This window comes from Halyomorpha halys, unplaced genomic scaffold (assembly GCF_000696795.3).
Source record: "Halyomorpha halys isolate HHAL.00 unplaced genomic scaffold, Hhal_1.1 Scaffold2048.1, whole genome shotgun sequence".
Classification (NCBI taxonomy): Eukaryota; Metazoa; Arthropoda; class Insecta; order Hemiptera; family Pentatomidae; genus Halyomorpha; species Halyomorpha halys.
This window is the reverse complement of record NW_027113440.1, coordinates 18,149-37,886: the sequence shown is the minus strand read 5'-3', so window position 1 is coordinate 37,886 and position 19,738 is coordinate 18,149. Positions and strand designations below refer to the sequence as shown.

The window sequence follows — 19,738 nt, the reverse complement described above, 5'->3', positions numbered from 1 at the left end:
CATTTAACACGCTTTAACATGTTAAACTAAAGATTATGAATACCCCTTATATATATAAATATTATTTGACGTATTCTACAGATTGTACCAAAGACTGTGGTTACTTTTTAACAACCCTATTAGCTATGGGCAGGTTTATAGAAAGACCACAGTAAAGAAAAAAAAAACTTGTCAATAATGATACGGCAATATTTTCAGAACATGCCCATTTTAAAATAAAACCAAATCTTTATTTCTTCTCGAAAGGTAAAAAGGTTATATAATTGTTATCATAATTTCCAAAAAAATATAGCATGAAAATCAAATATTCACTTATCCCAAATAAGTTAATCGACCATAACAAATAATGTAGTCATTCCTATAAAAATAAAATATTTTTTTCCACAAAAGTATGGAGATTCATTCCATTAATGACAGAAATAATTTTAATCTTAACAAATTTTATTGTTATACTATTGTTGAAATGTTATTTATGTTCAAAGTGTCAAGACCAATTGGGAAGGAACGCCTAGCAAAATTGGATATGACTACAGCAGCATCCCGGAAAAAATGCTGCTCGCCAATAAAAGAATCTAAAGCACCTTCATTTCCCAGTTGGAGAGCATACGCTTCGAATCCTCCCACACTTCAATATTCCAACCACCATCATCCAGATAGAAGAAGCAATATTCTGTATTATTCCAATATTTAGATAACAAAAAAAAAGGGAGGGGGGAGAATAATAAATTATTTGAAGAATTTCTTTCTCCGTGAAGTAATGATATACGATTCTATAAAAATGTAAACAAATTCAGTGAAGAACGAAAATAAGTAAAACTTGCCAACGTTTCAGAAAACAAGATTATTACCATAATGGATATAGTAAAATATAGTGTTGGACGAAAATGTATAGTCGAAGTACTACATGAAGATAAAGCTATATGAAAATAAGTAATATTGAAATTAAGAAACAGAAAAGAACAAAAAAAAAAATTTAATACATATGAAAATATAGTACGTAAATATATGTAAAAAAAGAAAATTATTTAAAATTAACTTTATGAATAAGTGGGAAAGAAAACGTAATTGTAATCAATGAAATATGTAAGTTAAATTCTAGAATGAAAGAAATAAAATATATAAGTTATATAAGCCAAAAGGAGTAATTAGTAAATATGACAATAACAAGATGTGGTGACCTTAACTGAATAATGTAGGTAAGGAAGAAAGAATAAGAAAGGAGAAGGTGTGTAAAAAGAAAGGTGAAAAAAGAAATATAACGCGAAGAACATACCTACAATTTAACAATACAATCACAATCAATAATACAATTACAATTTATATATATCCACGGTCATTTACTTATCATTAAAAATTAATATTCAATTTTTTATTCTACTTGAGTACTTAAACTTTTAGAAGATTTATAGCCAACAGGTTAAAACCAGTTTCTTACTCTTTATCGTTAAAAACTTTATTACTTCCTGAGGTAAAATTATCTTTGTTGGGTAAAAATTTAAAATTTCGGAAATGTACTAAACTAAAAAGTATATTCATATAAATGTTTGTAGGTTTCTGTGTTCGCCTTTTTCTTTATTACACAAAGAAAATTGAAATAAGATTTTAGATAATAATACATTAGAGCATTAACTTTATAGGAAGGCAGGAATATCCAACCTACTGCACTCGTAAATATTCACTAAAATGTTAGTAAAATAATGTTTTTTGTTGGTAATAACAATATTGTATAACAACAAATGGTGTATCATCCTAACAAGAAAAATTTCTACATCCACATAAAATATTTTAATTTTCTTTTTTTTTAATAATTATTATTATATTTTATTTGTTTATTTATATATATTTTTTTGTTTTTGGTATTTACATTCCCCTCAATTTTTACACTATCACATAAAGTTTTAGAAATATCGGTCCATTTTCAAATCAAATCTCTCAATTAATAAAACCCTACAAAACAATTTATTTATATTATCGATATTGTACAATAAAATTTAGTAAAATTAAAGGATAACCCTTATTTTTTATGGCCATCTCAAAGGGCGTTATAAACCTACAAAACAACTCATTGAAGCAAAGAATGATTTATATTTTCACTATCCATTAACATATATAATGTAAACAATGTTTTTCGACTGTTGGTTGGCATGTCTGGGCGTAATTAGACAATTTCTGATCACGAATGCATTGGCAGCAATTTGAATTTTTAACGGCATATATCACAAGACAGAATATTTTTGCTCAATCTTCCACTTATGATCTATACAGCTCTAGAGTAGGAATGTCAAGATTCATTTCTCGGGCATGTGCGGAATAAATAATAACTGATCCAAGGGGGACTCAAACCCATTACATTCCGAAGCAAGCACTTTGGATCGCACCAAACTGCACAGCCATAACGTCCTAAAATTAATTTAGTTGGCACCAATTCAATTGAAATACATATGGCAAAAATCAAAATGAAGAGACTTATCAACATTTTCCATTAGTAATTCTTCTGAATACTTTGGGTTTGCATGTTCCAGTAAGCTACTAATCGTGAATTGACAACTGCAATAAATGCCTTTCAATATAAGATCACTTGGCTTTTAAGCTTTTATGTACTTAAGTACATATTTAAGTTGATTGTGAGACCGTAATCCGAGATAGTCCATAGATATAAATATGTGGGTCAAGGGTCAGTTTATATATTCAAAGAGTCAACTTGTGCAAAGCTATACTAAAGAATATGAAGGCCAACATATTTTTGTCATTACGATATTGGGATACAGAGTGGTTTTCAATCGGTGATCAGAGAGAGTCTTGGAGTAGATCGCAGGAGTTCCGGTAACAGATATTTATGTGGATTTCTATTTAGAACTTTTTCATTATCCTTCCTGATGTTTGGGTCATAGCTGAAAGCTTTTAATAGGTAACTTTGGAATAGAAGCGACTCGAAATATGCATTTAAGCAAACTTATTTCCAAATATAAGAACACCCATTGTCTTAAGTCGGGAGTGGGGAAGGGACTCACTTGGTTTTTTCCGGCTTAGTTGTCCACAGACTACGGGTTTGGAAGATGACCTTAGATGATTTTTCTCTCACTGGTTGAAATTTCATATTCAGACATACAGGAACTAGGAATTACAGAAATCTAAGGTTCTTAAGCTATTGTTAATATCTACTAATGGACCGATAAATGCTAAATGGTGTAAGTTAAAACCAGAGTAAGGAAAGCAAGAAATAAGTTTTTTGCCAAATTAGTCGGTCACAAACATATCAAAAAATATAAGAACATTTTAAATTAATCTAGTCAGTAATTCATTATTTTTTAATGAAAATTAATTTTAAAGGAAACAGAACATTTGCTCTCAACAATACATATGTAACTATATCATATACCTATATATAAGTAAAAAATACATATGGCCTGTACGCCTCGTCTTATCAAATCAGTTTAGTAGAAATAAGATATTTTAATGGCGAAAGGGAACTAGGAAGTAGAATAGCGCTCTAGAGACACATCAACAGCTTATCTTGTCCTGAAGTTGTATTATCATGCTCGGGCGCCAAATTGTTATAGTATAAAATATCTGTGAGGAGTGCTTATTATCCCGACCTTTGACTCCATCGAAACTTTTGTTATCGGGAAACACGAGACTCGAAAACTAAGTTCCTAAAAGCTATATGGGAAAACTTGGTTATCATCAATTATTGACGAAGGGGCCCAAGGTCAGGGCTTAAAAGGTCCCTCTCATTACTTGTTCCAGATGATACAATCACTAATATACACTACGGTATACTAATGAGTAACAAAATGAGAATACAAATCATGACTTTTCAGTCTTTTGCAGCTAATCAAGGTATAAACTAATAGACTTGATAAGACATTTTGATCAGATCATCTATTGAATAAACGCTATAAATTATTGTAAAATGGTTATATAAAACAATATATATCAAGTGGAGAAGTAAAAAACCTTACCAAGCGCTTTAGGGGCAAAGTCCAACACAAAAATTGTTTGCTGTAGTTTATATTAAGATTTGCTGTATATTGGTCAGATTAGGACAAAGAATTTTTTTTGTTTAACTTCTTTAAAAAGTTGCATCTGAAATGTTCTGGAATATGCACATTTTTGAGTTATTTGGAAAAAAACATACGTTGAGTTCCCATGAGAATCACTGCGAAGCTATATTTTCGCTGATACTAGCTGATAGCTTGAGCCGTCTTGATAATGCAGTCTATAGAAAAATATGTTTTTTAGTTACTGAACAGATTCATTTACGCAGCCTGTGCCCGATTTGGTACACCTGAGACCAAATTTTATCAAATAAAAAAATGAAGCAACAATTTGGTCGACTCTTTCAAGTATTAATATTTAGTAGATTACATTTTTTGTTGCTTCTTCTGTCGATATTTTGTTTTAGTAATTTCAAAACACTTTATATTTTACTAGTATCTTTACAAATAGCTGAAATATGGCGGTACGAAACCTCATGTCGGTCGCCATTTCGGTAATACATGGCGGATAGCGATGATGAGTTCCAAAGGACATCGTTATAGGTACATTACTTGGTGACCTGTGACTTTGGTCCCAGATCTAGATGATTGTAAATTGACATAATTCTACTTTCAAAATTTCTACCCTGGTGAATTTTTAAGTTATATTATTTCGGCTTACAAACACCTAGATCTGCGACCATGATAGGTCACCGAGTAACGCAGCGAAAACGACGATCCTCGAAACTCATCATTACTGTCCACCATGTACAACCAAAATGTTGAGAGGTTGCATATTTTAAATGCGTTTTCGAGCCTACTTAATCTTCTACTTCCTTATTTTTGATTTATTTATTATGCTAGTTTTTTTTATATGGATGGACACCTTCCCCTTGTTTTATTTACATGCCACTTTTATACCCTGACAACTCGGTAACTTTTTATTTTAGCATTGACGAAAATCTACAGACTGAGTAGAAACATTGGCCATTAATAAATAATTGACAATATTTCTTAATTGTTTTTCTTTATCACAATCCTGTTCATCTCTTACAAATGGATTTTTGCCTATTTATTTTGAAGTTTGATTTATTCATTTTTAAACTGTTGCTTAGCTAAAAAGCTATTAGGGGTTGATAGATATAGTGTTTAAGGCTTCAGACCCAAAGACAATAGCATACTTAACACTTTTAAAATATTACTGCTCCGCTTCACTGTTTATTGCATTCAGCAGACAATCCCCCCCCCCTTCTCATTAATATCTCATCAATTATGATATAATAGTAGCCTTATAAAAAGGGCAGCTGAAGACAAAAGAAAGGCATGAAATAGAACATCAACAAGTGAGCCCCCAAAACCACTACCAACGTATTGATCGTTCCTCCTCCCCCCTCCTTGTTGGGCTCGGTTAACTCGCAGTTCAGGGATCACAAATCCTCTTTGGAAACTCAAAAAAGGAAATATCACTAGAAATAAAAATTAACAAAATAATTACTAAGATACTACCCTTTCAACTATAGCAACTAAACGATATGTATTGTAAAGGAGTAGAATTCTATTCTTTAAGAGATAATTAGAGAGTAAATTTTAATACACTAATATTTGGTTAACGAGTAACAGTAGGACAACCGTGACCCAATGACCTGTTTTTATTTACTGTTTTTACCTTGTTTTAAAGTAAGTACTATTTTAAGTTACCTTTAATTGAGTTAACGATAAAGCACATTCATGTTTACTGCCAATTTTGAGATTGATTAATAATAATAAATATAATCTATAATTTTAAATGTTTTAAGAAATTTAAGTACATTATTGCTTAAAATGAAATACCGTGATCAGTTGTTATAATTTTTTTGTTTACAAAAATGTTTTGATTTTATTCATAATATCGGCATCATGAGTTCAAAAATCCCAATATCAGTTTCATTGCTTACTATTTTATTGGTTTTGGTTTTAATTTGATATTAATTTGGGGTTTTAATTCTATATCATGATAAATAATATATTTAACAAGACAGTATTTATATCAATAAACTTATTACATAAATAATATAACAATGAGAATGATAATAAATTATTTGGTTTTCTCTATTTATTAATTTCCGAAAGATAATATGTGCGAAATCATTAGAAAAGTATTGGTCGATTTTGCCGAGGTCAAAATCAATTTTTCATCATCAATTATGGAATTGCTAATTCCATACATTATTTCTCGTCTGTCAATAAATCAAACTTAATCATGAGCATTTTATTTACTTTAGAAAGAATGAGAACTAATAGAAAACTTCAATCCTAGAATACAGATTGTAGATTGCTTGTATAGTTTAGTTATTTAACTTAGATTTTCTTCCTAATTCAGTTTAACCGACAACAGTTGCCCAGTTAAGTTTTCCTCTAGATTTGAGGTTAAATATTTTTTAGCGGGTAATGTTCGAATTTAACTGTAAATTTCAGACATCGTAGTTAAAACTATATTGGTGGAACCGGCTCCTAATGCTTACAATTCCAGCACCTTACTCCGTCCAAAAACATTGTTTAGCCAGGAAATTATACACCTTGAATTTTTTTTTTAATACAATTTTTTTCCTGTTCAAAGAACGTTCCATATCTAAACAAAAGAGATTGACTGTGTTTCGTAAATTATATTATATATTATAATTTTAAATTATAATATTACATATATTATTTTTTATAATTCTATATTTGTGAATTTGTTTTTATTTTTAAATATCTGTAACTTTTTATAATTATAACTTGTATATGAATTGCTTTTTTTAAAATGTATTTATTTTTTTATATGCATAGATGTTGAGTTTTTTAAAAATTGTAATGGAATATAATTGTGCATGACCATGTATGATTTTTATGTATATATTTTTTTTCTGTATTCAAAATGTTTACTATTCATTATACTGAGATATAATTAGATGTATATAGATAAATAATAGAAGAAAAAAGAGAAGACAATTAAAAAAAAAAAAAATTGAAAATATGGAAAAAGATTATAAAAATAAAACAATAAGAACAAAACAATCACGTAATAATATTATGTATTTTAATATTTACTAACCATGCCTACTTATTATAAGAATAATAAGAAATTGTCCGACTAGTCTTTGAATAAAGTGAATTCTCTCTCCTAATGGTTTATTACAGTAATTTAGGGCCAATTCCGGATTAGGGTAGGGATTTAACCTATCCTACCTAATCCAGGACTTAACTATTTAGAAACTAAAGAACAGTTTCTCTCCGTGAATATATTTGCTTAGAGTTGTAATAAACTAGTAGTATGTTAATTTGATCCAACCATTTTATTCCAAATCTGATAAGTAGTTTTAGTCTAGAACACCACGCCCCTGACCAATTAAACGGTCCTTAGACAAAGCGGGATGGTACATTAAAAACCACTGATTTTCCTATACGTATTTTTCAAACCTATAAAGAAATTCCTGATTACATAAAAGTACTCAAATTGACTATATCCAGCGTAATACCCGATCTACCTTAACAATTTTACCATTATGTCCTTGCATTAAGATTAACAAATTTCCCTAATTCATGCTTAATCCTGGTCAATAACTTTTCAAGCTTCATCACAGATCGCGTTCAAATCTTTTTTCTTCATGATTTTTTTATTATTACTGGTAATATAAAACTGGTCAAGAAAATAGTTAAATTAAGATCATTCAATATATTAATGTATAAAACATCAAGAATGGCTAGTGATTTAAATTATAATGTAAATTATTTAAAGTAAAATTACGTTAGGGCAATTTTTTTTTAACCATTCATTCACAAAATGACTTATTGCGTTCTTTAAGTGGATACTACATTTTATTTTAATTATCTTATCATAGAAACGCGATCAGCGGGATTCAGTGAAGTTTTGACAATCGAAATGGATCTTGAGTCATAATATAAAACAAAGATGAAAAGAAACTAAGTGAGCTGTCTACTTTCGCGATCAAATTAAAGAGATATAAGTCACGAAAGAGCCTAGACACCTCTTCTCATGGCACCAACGATGATTAAGTATTTTATTACTTCACATCTTTTTGATATATACAAGAAATATATTTATGGCAGTGGTAATTTCTGGATGTGTAAGTGTGTTTCAATAAGCAGTTATAAGAAATAAAACTTTCGAATAAAATATTCTATTATAGTTTATTCTATTATTGGTTTACTATAGAAAACATTGAAACATAGTGTAATATACTAAGATAAAATTTTATATTAAAATAAAATGTAATAATTTAATTGTTGTTATTGGAACTACAGAATAATGGCTATAATTATTGCTATTTCACCAGGAAAATTACGTTATGCGAATAAATATCCGATTTAATTGAACAATTAAAACTATATACTAAAGATAAAAAAAGTTATAATTTTTGTAATAAATTATAAAGAATAACATCAAATCCAATGGTATATACAAAATGAAGCCATTATATGTAAATATAGGACCTGTCAAGTGTATTCTATTATCCAAGCCAAATAACTGTTGATTACATAATGTTAATACTCACATTTTCTTCTACAGTTTTCTTTATTTTAGCCGACGCCTCACTGACAGTTTTTCCAGCTTTGTTAACAGCTGAGTAGAGGAGGTTACCAAGGGACTTAGCTCCTGCGAGGGCCTTTGTTGTTGCTGCAACAAAAGGAATAAATATAAATGCAACAAAATAATTATACTACAAATGAAATTTATTTATAAAATGCTTTAATATTTTGTAATTATCTATTGTTTATTATTGCTCATAATGAGGACTGTTGATTTCTTAAATCTTTTCTGAAATAAAATTAAAGATACTTTTTTAAAAGATTCTTTACATGAGCTCTGTCAGACTATTTCGATGAGGGATAAAACCTATTAAAATTAAGTACTAATTATACATTTACATGGGTATAAAAAATCGATCAATGAATCAAAATCGTAAGTCGTTTTCACACACTTTAGCAAAACTATATTTTTTAAACTCACGGAACTTCAAAACATGTATTAACGACGAAAACGTGAGTTCGAAATTTTGCACGATTGCAATACTTTCCCTTTTTTTTCTTTATCGTAACCTCGTACAATACGTACACACATAAGGGAAATGATAAATGTATACTAGTGAAATATTGCCTTGGATTACCTTGTGGCATTATAAGGTGAGTTGCAGGGTCCAATTAAGTTAATTAAGATCATGTAGCTAACGCCGATGGATTATTAGAACGGGGACGTTCCGCTGGTCAGGTGTGAGCGTAACGACTTCAGCCTGCGGAGTCTAAAGCCCTTCCTTCGTCGAGGACGTAAACTAAGGGGACAGTGCACTGCGACCTCCCAGGTCTTGGTGGAAGGGTAATTTCACGAAACAGAGGGGTTAGAGCAGGCCTTCGACCAACCAAAAAATTTAATGTGCTGTCGGCTAATAAACTCCGACACAGTGGAGAGTTGAAGCTCTTTCTCTCTTTTGCTCTTACTCTCGACACTGTTCTTAGCCCTCTAAAGCTTGGTTCCCCTGACAATTCCTCAAAGGACGGATCCCTGGGAACTCTTCAGTCTGTTCAACGTAGTTTTTTGGAGGTGTCTTATTAAAGGTGCACCATGAAGCAGAGTTGGTGTGATAATTGCCTTGTAGATCTGTAGCTTCAGGCGCAGGGAAAGTTGCAGTGAAGCGAGCAGATGGTGCAGTCTAAGGATTTAAGTCGAACCAGCTTGAGCCTCTTCATGGCATGATTGGAGGATGTGTAGATGACAATCCAGAGTCACACCAAGGTAGAGGATGGAACTAGAGATCTTCCGCCCCTGTTCATCCACCACGAATCAGCTCTTTTTGCCTTTCTGAAATGGCATGACAATAGCGTCAGTCTTAGACGGGTTTACCCTGATTCCATCTCTCTTCAAAGCTGCTACAAGAGTAGAAGCTTTATGTGCAAGGGTAAGAGTCCGTTTAGGCCTGGCACTAGAGTCATAGACTCCAATATCATCCGCTTGGCTGCCTCTTTATGTTCTATGGACACTATCGGCGCAGTGAAGATGACGAAGAGCAAGGGTCCCAGTACTTAGCCTCCCAGGATCTTCCACTGAGGTGGTTCTGATTAGTCGGCATAAGGGAGCGAGGAACTTGAACTCTTCCAGTCGGCGGAATAGAAGCGGATGTGATACGCTATTGAACGCCTTACTACAGTCCAACGATATAAAGACTCTTCTCTGCCCGATGGTGAACCCCTGGAGTTTCGCTAAATGATGTTCACAGGAGACACCCTTCTGGAAACCAGTTTGCTCCGATGGTATGTTTCACCATTTGTGGTACGTTTTCAGCATTTCAGTGATTCATTAGATGGTGGTGTAGCAGCGGCTCGAACACCCTGCGGATATGCGAAAGGAGACTGATTGGTCGATAGAGCTCATCCCAGTCCCCTTTTTCCCTGGCTTGAGGAGCGATACCACGATGGCCCGTTTCCAGGCCGTGGGAAAGTATGATAAGTGCATACATGAATTGAAGATGTTTAGCAGGTACGCCTTACCCTTCATGGGAAGGATCTACAATAGCACATACGGGATCCGATCCTGACCGGACGCTCTGTTCCTCATGCCACAACTAACCGAGTCAAGCTGGCCAGAGGTGGAGAAAATGAATATGTCTTTAGGATTAACAGGAATGTTAGGTGACGATGAAGGAGCACAATTCGTCCTGTCAGCATCCCTAGCTAAAGTTGCAACTAGTTTTCGGTTTTTTCTTGGTTGCGGATAATTTTCTATCTAGGAAATAAGAACACTTGGACACAATAAAACTAATCTTAAACTTAAGTTGAAATATAAGTAAATATGAAAATATGAAAAATAAGTTGAAATATATCATCTCGATGATTAAATGTATAAGAGGAAAATCATCCCTAAAACGACCCAAACAATTTATAAATTTGTTAATATCATCCCCTCAACTATTTATTCATAAAATTGTAGCTAAAACTCAAAATAATCTCCCACACTTTATGTTATATGAATTTACTAAGTACGCCTTTTTAATTTTTAGAGCAGTTTAGGAAGAATAAACCAATATAATGTGCTCAGTAGTTGAAGCGAAACTAAACTTTCAAAGCCCTGATTCCGCTCGTCAAAATTCGTATAGATAAACGAGTACACCTCTCGCCCATTTTTCCTCTCAGCTCCTGTCAAGGCTATCTGATATCAGTCGAGCCGAGTTTATCGGGAAGGGCTTGTTTTTCTGTTACTCGTCTGAAATTTCTTGACACCAGCAAAAATGCTGAATGGATTGTTAATGATAGGAAAAAATACTTTTTTTTTTTTTTTATTATAACTACATTTAATTATGATAAAAATAAACTCTAGTTGCAATAATTAAATGACGAATAATATATTAAAATCAAAAGTTGGAAGATTTTTGTATCCATCATCATCATCGTAAAAATATACTAATTAATATTTATATTTTTTTTTTCATTAAAAAAAAATTTATTTGTTTTTTCAGAATAAAATATAGTTGTTTGATTCATTAGTGTCAAAACAAAAATACTCCTGCATGTGGTGTAGTGAAAGTAAAAGATGGAATTTGAAAAATTAACCCTACACCATTTCAACACATCATAATCTTTTCTCTAAATTTGAGCTTGATTAAACAAGTAGTTTTCGAGATAAAGGGTTTATCAGAAAAATATGTTAACGCAAGCGTAAGCTATTTGGTAAAATTTTTCACCTAAAAAACAAAGAAGGCGCATTCTTAAGTTGTTTTACTGTAACATTTCATTTTGCGAGAGGGAAAAGTGTTAGTTGAAGAAGGTTAGATTAGGTAACATATTGTAACCTTGTAGGAAGAATTACAAGGAAGGGGATATACAGGTAGGAAAAGAGAAGCCATAAAGGAGTGGCAGAGGAGCAGGGGGAAAGCCGAGCCAATCACGAGCTGCCTCCAGTTTCAGTTGAGATTATTTTGGTGAACATTCCTATTATTTATCTATTTCCACCTTTCCCTACCTTTCGAGCAATAGTAGTAGTTTAGTGTGCAGTAGTAGTTCAATGTTACACATGTATCCTCTGCATCGAACATCCTGTTTTCCAAGTAAGGCGTCACGTTAAATCCTCTTCCAAATCTTACGGCAAGGTAAGTTACTACTTCACTTGGACGTATTCTTGTTACCGAGGTCATTAAAATAATAAAGAGGGCCCAATCAGATTTTCCTCCTAAAATAAAGGCTTGTGTCTTATTAGAGGACATTCTCAAATTTTTTCTTTCGCACCACCATTTAAGTCCCTCTAAAACATTACCCAAACATCCTTACGCCGCGGCAAGGAGCAATACAATCACAACATCCTATCCCAAGCAACTGATCCTAAAATCAAATGAAAAATCCTTAACAACCTCTCCATTGCAAGTTCAAAATCCTGCCCATATTACCAATTTTTTTTCTTAAATGTTTCCCCAGATGACCTAATTTCAGCAGTCCTCAAGTCCAGAATTAATGATTATGATCCAGACCAAATTCCTGTAAAGATCATCAAACTTTGTCTCCTCATCATTCTTTCTATCCTTCTGCACATGTATAACTTCTCCCTTTTTTCTATATATTTATAACTTTTCCATTTTTCCAAATTCTGGAAGAAAATCCTGGTCCAACCACTGAACAAAGTATCTTCTTCTTTTTCAGTTTTCGACTTTTGGTCAATATCCATTTCATCTAATTTGGCCAAGTCACTAGAAAGATTAGTTCACTCCCAAACTAAACTCGAGGACCACTAAATTCGAAATAGCATCAATATAAACGTAAGTACCGAGGGTTTGGCCTTTTTAGCTTCACATTTTGCTTTGAAGGAGAGTAGGGTTATGCCACCACCCAAAAGTAACCAAATTTCTCTAGCCGTTTTCGAATAATTAAATAATAAAAAAAAACACCTGTGACGAATTTTTAAAATATATTTTACTAAAGTAACTTTGTTCTTTTGAAATAAATAGCCAGTTCCAATAATTAGGAAAAAAAAAAGAAAAGATAAATACAAAATTTTAATGAATTTGATGCGTAAGCGAAAGTAAAGGATGGAATTCGATAAAAACGATCCATTCAAATCTTATCAAAATCCGACTAACATTTCGAACGATTAAGCCCGGACATAAAACATGAAAACAACCCTAAGCGAAGCAAATCTAATTTTCATTTCTATTTTTCAGCTTCTTAAGAAGTGAAAAAATAAGGCGAAACAGAACGGGTCATTAAAAAAATTATAAAATTCATTGTAAAACTATTTAAAAAACAAAAAGTGTTAGTCATTTTATGTTTTATTATATGACATATGGTTTTATTTTATTTGCTCTATTCTTATATATATATATTCTGTTAATTATTGTTTTTCATTTTTATCTTTTCATAATCATTGTTTTATTATATTTTATGAGTTTTATAATTTCATTTTTATTTTGTATTTTAATCTAAGACTCTAAAGTCTAATTTTGACGCCTGTATGTTAATATAAAGGGATCAATCCCAGAATAAATAAAGGTTATTATTATAAGCAGAACAATTATTCAGAACCTCTTCTCTTTTATTTCAAATTCAAAATCAATTTAATTATTAAATCTTGTCATCGGCTGCAAACGAATTTTCACTCCATTTTTTTTTTTTTTTCAAGCCGCTTAAATTATTTGAGGTGAACTGCAATAACTGGAGTTTAATTATGGACAGTAACTAGGTTCAGTAATGGAAGGAGGGTAAATAGGCCCACCACAAAACCAGAGGGCTTCGAATCAATTACTGCACGCTAACCAAACGATTTGGAGGGATGTTGATTTAAGCCAATCGCATTTCAAATCGGCTAATTAGAAATGAAGATACAGAGTACCTTCTGAAAGCTGATTCTTAAACATCTCTCTGATACATACGTTGTGCTTAGAGATATATTATTTTTGTTCCCACTCAAAACGTATGGTCCCTCAATAAGATAAAGTAAAGATGAGGGTAAAATTGCATATATTGTAAACCCATTTCATACTACGTACTAATAAATTGCTAATATGTACTATTCATACTATGTATTTATCTTCATTTGACTTACGAGGAGAGGTTACTACGGACGTATTACCTATTTCAATGAATTTTTTTTTGTAATACTAGGTCGATAAATATTCGGCTAGTGTCAACAAACGTTCTTACCAATCCAACCCAGGAGTAGGGAAAAAATATTCTATGAAATTATAGTATTTTTTAATATTATATTGATCGTTTTTAGCTTTCCTGAAAAACCTTATATGTAAATGCGGAAAAAATGTATTTCGCATGTTTAGTACACTATTACAAAAGTACTGCCCAACTGTAATGAAATGGGCCAAGCAAAATACTCTTTGATTGTAATGAAAATTCTCATTTAAAGAAGAATATTTTTTATTGGCCTATTTTACTGAAAGCAACTTAGTTTTTATCACTTTGTATAACTTTGAACTATTTCAATGCCTTATGTTTAAATGATTTTCTCATTCTACACAAGAAAACGAAATAGATTAGTAGCAAATTACGCTCCCAAGAGTACAATATTGAAACTCAGGCTCAACTGATTTAGAGAATTGGAATGAGATATGTTTCGGGGGAATAATGTTCATGTTTGTTTTCTCAACATCAACAAATTTAAACAATAATTTTCACATTTTTCTTTCGATTTTATATCACAAAAATTGCAAAACGTCAACATTACTCTCCTAACTTACACAAAATTAGTGTTACATTTCTGGCGAACCACGTTTTCAAGGGGGATGTAGGTCCCAGAAACAGTATTATGTATTTCTATTATCTATTTCTATTGTTCTTATAAATCTATTTAAATACAAAACTAGTCATTATAGACCCCCGTAACACGGGGGCTAGATGTAATGAAGTATATTTAAACATAGAATTTCTTTTGAAGATGTGTCGGGTTCACCAATTTACTATCAGGTGGCAAGTAGGATATTTAAACCATAAAATCAAGTAGGTATTACATTGAATTTATTTCGGGTTTCTTTTACAAACGAGTAATATCTGGGAAAGAGAGCTTGTGAACCAAAGATATTGGTTATGATTAACTATTAGTGTGTAAATGGAATTCAAATTGACAATACTGGGCTTTACTATTATTTAATTTGTCTTGCTATTCAAAATTATGATTTAGGACTATTAGGAGTTATCTGGTTTGAATCCTTCTAGGGACGGTCCTCTTTCTCCCGTATTGACCTGTCTGCCCTAGATGTCTTTTCTTCGTCCGCTAACCCGCTGTAGTACTTCATCTGTACCTCTCGACCTGTGTCTCTAGAACTATATCACCAGAATACCACCATTTCACCTTTGACGAAATTATTTCCTACCCTCTGCTTTCTTTTCAGCCATTTCTTTGGCTGGTTGTATTTTGAAGCGAGGACCATATAACTTTAATCTGGAAAAATTGAGGCGACATCTGTTCCTTTACTATCTGTTATTTTATGGATCAGCGTTAAAAGCCCCGAGAGTAAGTCAGGTACCTTCTAGCATATGTTTGAAGAGAACCGGCCTACTTAACCCCGGTTCTCCTGAAAGTTGTGACCAGATGTTCATCGCAAAAGACTTTCTACCTGCATACTTATAAGCTTGCAACTATCAATAATTAATATTCAAAATATCTATTTAATTAAAACAAATTCCTTCTAAGCCATAGGGCTGAGAATACAGATTCTCAATACATAGCATTAGTAATAATTTAGGACCACAAAAACTACGCGAATAGGCACAAAACAAACTTACGCAAACAATTTAAAACCGAAGAAAAAAATTAAAGTTTGGCAAGTTTATTTGAAACTACATTTGCTCCCTTGTATATCCAAAGAGTATTAATAAAGTTTGACAGAAATTCTGCTTTCTAACAGTTGTAGTAACGTAAGATTTGGGGAAAGTAATAAGTATTATGAACGTTTTTCGTAATATTGTGTTTGAAAAATGTAACAAAAACAATCCTCAAAAATTTACTAATATTTCATTTGAATGGAAATTTATAACTGAAGATTACGAGGATCAAGGTTTTTCGCAATATTTGTAGGAAAAAAAGTATCATCCAAAAATTTCTAACTTTTCATTTAAATTAAAATTCATTACTGAAGATTATGAAGGACGCTAAAAACGAATCTGACTTGATTTTTCTAAAGAAAAATTCGGTTACCTACTTTAGTCGAATAATTACTGGTTTTTGTAATTTTTCATATATTTAAACTACATTAATACAAACAGCAACTTTATATCCAGATTGATATAGTTAGATTCTTAGGGCTACCATGACAAGCCTTCATAAAACTCTTATAAGTCCCAAGCTGATCTAAGGATCAGATTGCTAGACACTCCTTAGAGTCTGCAACTGCCTCTTGTAAGGCTTGAACGCCGAATCCTCCGTAGAATCTATGGAGTGGTTTGTAATGATGGAGTTTAGTCATAGCGCGCTAATAACCCTTTACAATTATGTCGACACTGTTCCCGTCATTAAGACAGGTCGACTACAATGGGCGAGAATGTATGCGGCGAAGATACTTGACGAAAGGTTACATGCAAGTTAAGGAACCAGTATTATAAATTTAAACAATTGCCCCTTGCCCATCTGTAGGTTCAGTCACTTTAGACGTATGGTTCCATGTGTTCACATTTCATTACAAAAGAAACTCAATAAAAACAACTAGGTTTAAAAAGGCCCAGAAACCCTTCTAACAGCTCTTTCAAGTCCTTAGTATCCTATATCAAAAGGCAAGGGCCTGACGACACTTAGGCAGGTACATGCTGTCATCTAACAATGGACTTGCATCAGTCAAACTATTTTATGGTTAACATATGTAAGTCAGTGCACACAAGTCTTAGGTCATGGTGTCTTTCTTAGAAATCAGACCTCCCAACTTCTCGCCATGCCTTTTCCCCCCTTCCAGATACTTTACTTCTAAATGTCATAGGCTCTCTACCCCCCCCCCCACCTAGTCTCCTAAAATTATCCGATTGGTCAAAACTCCTATTTCAGTATTTCTCCTACCCCCTCTTCTTAAGTGTTCATATATATTTCCTAGACTAGATAGATAAGGAAGAGAGAAGTTAGAAGATAGAGACTGAGTAACACTAACATGTAGTTCTTGTAAATATGTTAGAATAAAGTCATTTTAGTCTTCACTGATTTTTTATGTTATGTAATTTGCAGGAAGACAAGCCCGTAGACCTAGGCTGCGCTGAGCTGACGGTGTGGCGGATGGCGCTCGGTCCATTCTGGAGAGTTGCAACACAGCACAGAGGAGACTGGTCGTCGAAGTTGCTTCCTCGCGGAGTGTAGCACCAGTTAAGAAGAATAAGCAATATTTCATCATTTTTTTACACGAAAACATAAACTGATTGCTGCATAAAAGACTTAGAATTCATTCAGAGTAAAGGCAAAAAAACGATAATATAAAAAATTAGCATAATTATAATTTATTTCCTCGGCTCCGAGGGCGCATTGGCAAGAACCCTCGGACACGTTTTGAATATACTTAGTTTCGGAAAAAAAGTTTCATTGAAATCGGTGTTCACACGTCCGTAACCCCCTCTTGTTAGAGTAATCTTCATGCATAACGCACTCCCTTCTCCTTTTGAAACGCCGAGAAAGATTTTCGTAAGGCTTATAAATGTATCTATTTGAACAGTTACTGTAACTGTGAAATAAATATAATTTACCACTGAATGCTTTCGAAGGCTAAATAAAATATAAACGGTAATTACATCTAATTGTAAGTCCTTATTGTGAAAAGTCTTTCTATTTTCATATATTCCTTTATTCATCTACGTTTCGGGGCTCTTCCATAACAAAAAATAACATTTCACAATAAGGACTTACATGAAAAAATATTAACCTTGTAATGTAAAAACAATGTATAGAGTAATTATGTTTTATACATTTACTAATGTTCATACTTTTGTTTAACACGTGCATTTCTCGATATAGCCAACAGCGTGATTTACACACTTTGGCCATCGATTTGACCCTATGGACATACGTTATTCATAAAACGTTTGAGAAAGATTTGCAACCAGTTGCATACATGCTCCCCAACTTCTTTATGGACTTCTCCATAATAGAATAGTTCTCCACCATGAGATTCTTTCAAGGGTGTGAACAAAGAATAGTCACACAGGGATAAATTGTAAAATTTTTCCTATTGGAGGCAACATTTAAATTGGAGAGTAGTAAAAGAGGTCGCATTAATTTATTATACTGCATTTTAATTATTTAGGCATAACGAAGATGAGAAGTATCTACAAAATTCTGGTCACATGGCTTTCCTTTTTCTTTTTCCAAAATTTGGCATCGTAAATTTAAACGTTTTATCAAAAAATTTCGTCTGGATAGTTCGGGGGCCTTGGAGCAGTGTGACAGATGTATGTATGTATCATCGGCTTGAGTTGGCATTAGCTAAAATCCACACTGCGCTTTCCATATGTATATAAATGGTGTTTTGCAAAATGATAGGTTTCGACAATGGTTTTGTCTAAGTGAATACGGAGGAAGGAATCAGTTGAAATTAAAACTGGATATAATTTACACTAATCCTCAAACTTTCCTCACATTTTTAACTAAATTAGATAAACCGTTTTCAAAACATATTCAAGTTTTAAGAAAATTACATTTGCGCATGCGTAAGCAAGTAGATTGTGGTATTTGATAAAATTGTACTAGATCATTTTTGCACTAATTCAAAACTTTCCCTCAAATAGGGTCAAAATCAGAACAGCAGTTTTCGATATGAAGGCTAATCAAGGAAATACGTTTGTCCATGCGTAAAAGATAGTAGTTAATAGAATTGATATGGAACCATTTAAGTACCAAATTACACATTATTAATTATGCCCGAACTTTGATTTAACTGCAAATAATTAATATACACGGAACCAACATTGTTACTAGATATTTATTACATATAATTAGAGTGACGATCTTCGATTTCGTGGACAACGTTTTTTTTATTTTCTTAATTTACAATGAATCATGGCCGTAGTCACATGAGCCCTGGTCCTAGACAAAATGGTTCGGGAACTCCTGAAGCGAACCTTCAGTAAATTGATAGAGTTTAAGATTCATCAATTTCACATTATAAGGCATTTTCGTTGACTGCTTTGGCTTTTAGTATTATTTGATATCCATAGCAGCTAATATTGAGAGAAAACTTGCGATCATACTGACTATATCTGCAGTATCTCTTTGACCCGTGTTCCTAAGAGTTATTTGTGCATATTTGATAATCTCTTCGTAGTCCCATAGTAGTGAACGTGCTCCTAATCGTTTTTTTTTTTAACTTTCTGTAAACATTTTTCTGGTCAACTAGATCCTTATGACTTTGAGAGTAATGTACTTTAAAAATAACTCTAGTTTTTTATTTTTGCGGGGGGGGGGGGGGGGGGGAAGCTGTCCAAGCCTCAAAAGTGAAAAAAAATCTACCACTCCATCATTTGGTTCGGAATAGCTTGTGCTGTTCCGTATTCGTATATATAATTAACTAAGTTCAACACGTATATTGCATAGTTATACAGCATACTATACCTGACATTCACAATATACCACTTGGTTATGTGTTGTAAGATAATTGACAGAACCATTACATGCATATGCAACTGTTGTATACATACAATATATGTTTAAATCCCATATGGTTACTGAGTGAAATGGCCTCTTCCTTTCACAATAAGTCATTATATATATAATGAAATAATATAATTCACGTTAAATAATAAATAGCCAGTTTTTTTTTTTTTTTTTATTT

General features: G+C 32.5%; 1 protein-coding gene across 1 annotated transcript in view; it reads right to left on the bottom strand.

Annotated features, from left to right (window-relative positions):
- The window catches only part of Sap47 (Synapse-associated protein 47kD), a 76,399-nt gene that overhangs the window by 48,199 nt on the left and 8,462 nt on the right, over window positions 1-19,738 (bottom strand). The window contains exon 4 of the mRNA XM_067050942.1: window positions 8,510-8,631. Coding sequence (XP_066907043.1) covers window positions 8,510-8,631 — 122 coding nt within the window. The remainder of the gene's footprint in view (window positions 1-8,509; window positions 8,632-19,738) is intronic.